Source organism: Camellia sinensis, chromosome 1 (genome assembly GCF_055761805.1).
Source record: "Camellia sinensis isolate YWXY chromosome 1, ASM5576180v1, whole genome shotgun sequence".
NCBI classification, from domain to species: domain Eukaryota; kingdom Viridiplantae; phylum Streptophyta; class Magnoliopsida; order Ericales; family Theaceae; genus Camellia; species Camellia sinensis.
The window spans coordinates 234,970,385-234,975,857 of NC_138961.1; the positions used below are offsets into that span (position 1 = coordinate 234,970,385).

General features: G+C 51.4%; 1 protein-coding gene across 1 annotated transcript; it reads left to right on the forward strand.

Annotated features, from left to right (window-relative positions):
- Positions 1 to 3,715, forward strand: LOC145822786 (uncharacterized). Its single transcript, XM_082920840.1, has 2 exons — positions 1 to 2,994; positions 3,086 to 3,715. Exons 1-2 carry the CDS (start codon positions 2,557 to 2,559, stop codon positions 3,713 to 3,715), a joined length of 1,068 nt encoding a protein of 355 aa, XP_082776966.1. The 5' UTR covers positions 1 to 2,556.
- The last annotated feature ends 1,758 nt before the right edge of the window (positions 3,716 to 5,473 follow it).

Sequence of the window (5,473 nt, forward strand, 5' to 3'; positions counted from 1 at the left end):
TATATTGTACGGGGAGCAAATATTCCGGCGTGCCCGTATTCCTTTCTTCCGAGCTCCGTCGATATCCGATCACCTGCGAGCAAATAATGGTGAGCTACCCGGCGGTGTGTGGCCGGAAACACCCTCCGACGGTCAAATTAGCACACACCTTAGGGGGAATAGAGAGAAGGGAGAGAGTGTTTGAGTGTAAGAAATTCCTTACAGAGTGTTCGTGTGTTCCGCATGGGGGGCGCAGACAGGCTTATATACCTTCTGCGCCCCATACCCACTCCCTGTCATCTCCTGACACGTGGCTCTGCTATCCCATCTGTCAGCTTAAACCATGCCGTTCATCACTTGCTCTCAACTGCCTGCCAGCATAGCTGGAGCTCGGCAGCCGAGCTGCCCTACCTCGGTCATACCATGCTTCATACCTTAAGCGCCCGACCGGATAACCGAATGAAGGACTGGGCTAGGCGGCATCTCGGCAAAGCTTAGCCCGGGATCCTCCTTTGGTCGGTCTTCTCGCCGGTCAGTCAACTACCTCGGCTGACCGCGCCTTTCCGAGCGCCGGCCTCTCGGTCTGTCTGATCTCGACAATCCTCAGACCGAGCATCCTGGTCTGACCGGTCACTTCCTGGCCGAGCACCTTCTGCACGGTTCGGGGCAGCACATAGTCCAAACTCTGCCCGGCCCAAGTTCTGGTAGCCCATCTCCGGGTGAACAGTCGATCATCTCGGCCCACTGCTCTGCTGGGCCCCAAACCTGTTCGGTTTATACCTCGGCCCAACGCCGGAGTATAAATCACCCTCTCAATTGCCCCTTAATTCCGTCCGCGGAAGCGTGACTGGGATTATTCACCTCGTCCGAGACAACGTTTATCTGGTCGTCAAGATGCCAAGCTTCGACCGAGCTAGTTGACGCAATTGTCCGCAGATTTGACCGGTTATATTCCTCGGCTGACCTTTTCTCGTTGAAAGTAGCTCGGTTGGCTCTTCGTCTTTTCAACCCGTCGCTTCAGTCCTGCCAAAGCCGTAAATGGTGACACGTGGCGGTCTGCCATTGGTCATCGGGCAGCCAACCCGCCGTTTTTGCCAGAATTTGAATTTGGGCGGTCTCTAATGCCTATACAAACTTGCCCCCCCAGTTCCATTTTTCCTCTACTGCTGCATCCACCTCTGTCGATTCTCAGACCCAAACTCGACTGCCATCCTGCCATTCTTCGTGTTTGGGAAGAACACCTTCGGCCCTTCACAGGTAAGATGTCCAATCTCTCTTATGTTGCTATTTACTCTTATTTTGCACACATTAGGACCCGAAAACATAGCTTTTAGGGCTTAGACCATAGAAAACGTCCTAAACCTCCCACTGTTCTTGGTGTTCTTCGTCTTCCTGAAGAACATCGAAGAACTGGGGTGAACCGGGCTCTGGGCCTGCTTTTGATCCGAAAAGTTAGCCAAACCGGGCAAACAACGTGTTTGTTCCAATCATGGCCAAAACCGAGATAACCAAAGGGCTTGGTCGCATAACCGGGCTAACATCAGGTCTGCTTGGGCGACCGAGCTCCTTAATCAGAAAACCGAGGTAGTTTGGTCCCCTTACCGACCGAGCAGTCTAGCTCTCTTAGCGAAACCACACACTTACACTTACCATCCTTTTCCTGCAGAGTCCAAGGGGACCCCTGTCATTCCTGAACCTCTCAGGACCGAGCTGCAGCAATTTATCACCGTGCCCAACCCATCAACCGGGCTATAGTAAGTCGGCCACAAATGGGGAAGTTCCGCTTCCTTGTGGATACTCCGGCCGCGCTAGCCGCTTTCAGAGAGGACTACGGCGTCCCGGCCGACGTCCATCTCGAGCTGGCCGAAGAAGAGACCACGCCTTGGGGTAGGGAGGAATGCCCCTTCACCGTGCTATCCATCGTTGAAGGGGGTCTTCGTTTCCCACTCAACCCTCTCATAACCGAGTTCCTCCGCCGAACCGGGCTGGCACCCACACAGGTGTCCACCAACACATACAGAATAATCAACGGCGTACACGAATTGAACCAACGGCTGGGCGCCAACTTAGGCCTAGCCGAGATATTAAGGCAATACACTATGGGCCACACCGGTGACGGCCTGGCTTACTACTTGAAAATAAGACCGGGCAAGGAAAAAATCGTAACCGGCACCCCGGACAAAGATATGCACGATGATGATTTCTTCTGGGTGTCCGGCAACTACGAAACAGCCGAGGTGCCGGGCTGGTTCATAAGCAAGGACTTCGGTTCTTCATGTAAGCCACTCAAACTTGCTCGGTTAACTTTATTCTTTAGTTCTACTAACCGGTTTCCTTGTTTCTTTTACAGCTATCCAGGCCTTGCAAGCCAACTACCAATTCCCCAACGTCGAGGCAATTCGGGCCGTGCTTAGGTACCGTCACCGAGACTGCAACGAATTGCTCGGCTACACACCGACTTACAGATATTCTGCTCCGCGCCGGAGTAGAGTAACTGACTTCCTCAGAGCTCCTTCGCCGCCTCCCGATCCAACACTACCAGACGTCCCATTAATCCGGTTAACTGACGAGCAAGAAATGGCCAAAAGATCTCGGATCAAAAACCTTCTAACCGCGACCTCAGCCGAGATACCGAGCGTCACCACCCGTTCCCCGGCTGCCGGTCAATCGAGTGCAGCCGTCGTAGCCCTTGCTTCTCCGACTCCAGCTGCCGTGCAATCCGCCAGAGAAGCGCGCCGGGCTGGAAAAAGGCCAAGGGCAGATCCCTCCGCCGAGCTCGTCACCGAGCTGACAACCGAGCATCCTGCTGAAACTCCTGCTCCCGTGCCCGCTTGGCGTCCTCAGCTGAAGCACCGGGGACAGGACATCCCGGCGACTGCATCGATCAAGGCAGACAAAGAACATTTGCTTGCCTTCGATCTCTCCAAAGCATTTCTCCTACCGGGCGACGTGGTAGGCAGTGACCACGTCCCTGACACCCGGCTGGTAAAATCTTCTGTGAAGTCGATGGCCAGGGTAAGTCGGCGTTCTTTTTAACATTTCACAGGTGTTTGCTCGGTCCTTCTTGCTCGGTCCCCTTTCTGATGTACTTTGCTTCTTTTTGCAGGCCATTCAAAAACAACATTTGGTCCTAGAGCGCATCCACCGGCTTAGGCAGAAAGCCAACGACACTGCGAGCCATGTTGAAAGCCTCCAAGCCGAGCTCGGCCGGGCTAAAGCTTCTCTCGAAATGGCCAACCATGACAATAATAGACTGCTCGGTCAGCTGGGCGCAGCCGAGAAAAAACAAAGTGAGCTTCAGGCCGAGGTTGACGCTTTGAAGAAGGCGAAGAAAAAGGCTTGCCGGGCTGCCAACAAGGCCGGGTTCAACGAGGCCGAGGAGAGCTATAAGAAGCAGGTGTTTGCAACACAAGACATCTACTTCAAGGCCGGTTGGAAGTCTGCCTGTGAACACCTCGGCCAGGGCTCTGACACCGACGTTTTTGCCAATCCTCCCAAAGCTTCACTACCGGTCTACCTCGTGCCATATGCAAATGATGTATTTACTGCGCTTCAAGCGGGGGCCGAGGAAGGACTTGAAAATGGAGAGGATGACACAGATTCTGAGGAAGAAGAGGCCGAGGTGCCTGAACAGCCCGGCAACGATGAGCCCGGCGCTCAAGAAGCAAGCCAAGCTGTTGACCTTGATGCTGATGCTGCCGAGGATGAGTTCGCCAATCTTTCTCCCTTAGTTTAGGTTTCTTTTCTTTGTATTTTTGCTTTCAATACACTTGATGTAACCGGGATTTGTCCCCACCTTTTGTAATGAATTTCTTTATCAATGAAAAATTTTGAATTTTCGCCAAGTGTTTGCCCGGTAGTAATTAATTCCGTCTTCAGCAAACTATCTCGGTACGACTTATCATTTGAACACTTGGTCGACCGGAGTCCATAACAAAACAAATTCACGCACCGAAATATCCATCTCGGTTGTTGCTAAGTTTGGACAAGATACCATGTTGGACAAGACGCCAACTCTTCCAACCGGAGTACTTCATCACGGTTGGGAATCCCAAGTTGGACAGAACACCAACTCTTCCAACCGGAGTACTTCATCTCGGTTGGGAATCCAAAGTTGGATAAAACACTAAATCTTCCAACCGGAATACATCATCTCGGTTGGGATTCTAAGTTGGACAAAACACCAACTCTTCCAACCGGAGCAAATCATCTCGGTTGGGGATCCTAAGTTGGACAAAACACCAACTCTTCCAACCGGAGCAAATCATCTCGGTTGGGCGTCCTAAGTTGGACAAAACACCAACTCTTCCAATCGGAGCAAATCATCTCGGTTGGGGATCCTAAGTTGGACAAAACACCAACTCTTCCAACCGGAGCAAATCATCTCGGTTGGGGATCCTAAGTTGGATAAAACACCAACTCTTCCAACCGGAGCAAATCATCTCGGTTGGGGATCCTAAGTTGGACAAAACACCAACTCTTCCAACCGGAGCAAATCATCTCGGTTGGGGATCCTAAGTTGGACAAAACACCAACTCTTCCAACCGGAGCAAATCATCTCGGTTGGGGATCCTAAGTTGGATAAAACACCAACTCTTCCAACCGGAGCAAATCATCTCGGTTGGGGATCTTAAGTTGGACAAAACACCAACTCTTCCAACCGGAGCAAATCATCTCGGTTGGGGATCCTAAGTTGGACAAAACACCAACTCTTCCAACCGGAGCAAATCATCTCGGTTTTTAAACATTGAAAGAACAATCCGAGTGCTAATGCAAAATGACTTCTATAGTTTGACAAAAAGAATTACATTCTGCTTTGCAGGCCAAAAAATTGCTTTACAAAAAAGAGGAAAGTAAAAAGCTTAAAAATAATACAATTTCAAGTTGGCCGCATTCCATGGCCGGGGTATGGCTCTTCCCTCTAGATCCTCCAAGTGGTAAGCCCCCTTGCCCGCCAGACCAGTGATCTTGTAAGGTCCTTCCCAATTTGCCCCTAGTTTGCCTTCTCCTGGCACCAGGGTGTTGCCCATAATTTTCCTCAAAACCCAATCCCCAACTTTAAACGGTCTGGGGTGCACTGTCTTGTTATACTTCTTGGAGAGCTCTTGTTGGTAAGCGGCAACATGGATGAGGGCTTTCTCCCGGCGCTCTTCCGCTAAGTCCAACTCCAAGGCAATAGCCTCGGCATTTAGCTCGGGCTCAAAACTCTCAGTTCTGAGGGTGGGCATTTCAACTTCCAAGGGTATGACCGCCTCCATGCCATAAGCCAAAGCAAACAGAGTTTCCCCGGTCGAACGTCGCGGGGTTGTTCGATATGCCCAAAGGACGCTCGGTAATTCTTCAGCCCACTTGCCCTTAGCCTTTTCCAACCGTTTCTTCAACCCATCCAGTATAGTCTTGTTTGATGCTTCGGCTTGACCATTGGACTGCGGGTAGGCCGGGGTGGAGTTGTAGAATTCTATCTTTAGATCTTCACAGAATCCTCTGAATAGGC

Coding starts and splice junctions, on each gene's coding strand:
- LOC145822786 (XM_082920840.1), top strand. CDS start 2,557: ATGGCCAAAAGATCTCGGATCAAAAACCTTCTAACCGCGACCTCAGCC. Junction 2,995..3,085: donor CTGTGAAGTCGATGGCCAGG/GTAAGTCGGCGT, acceptor TTCTTTTTGCAG/GCCATTCAAAAACAACATTT.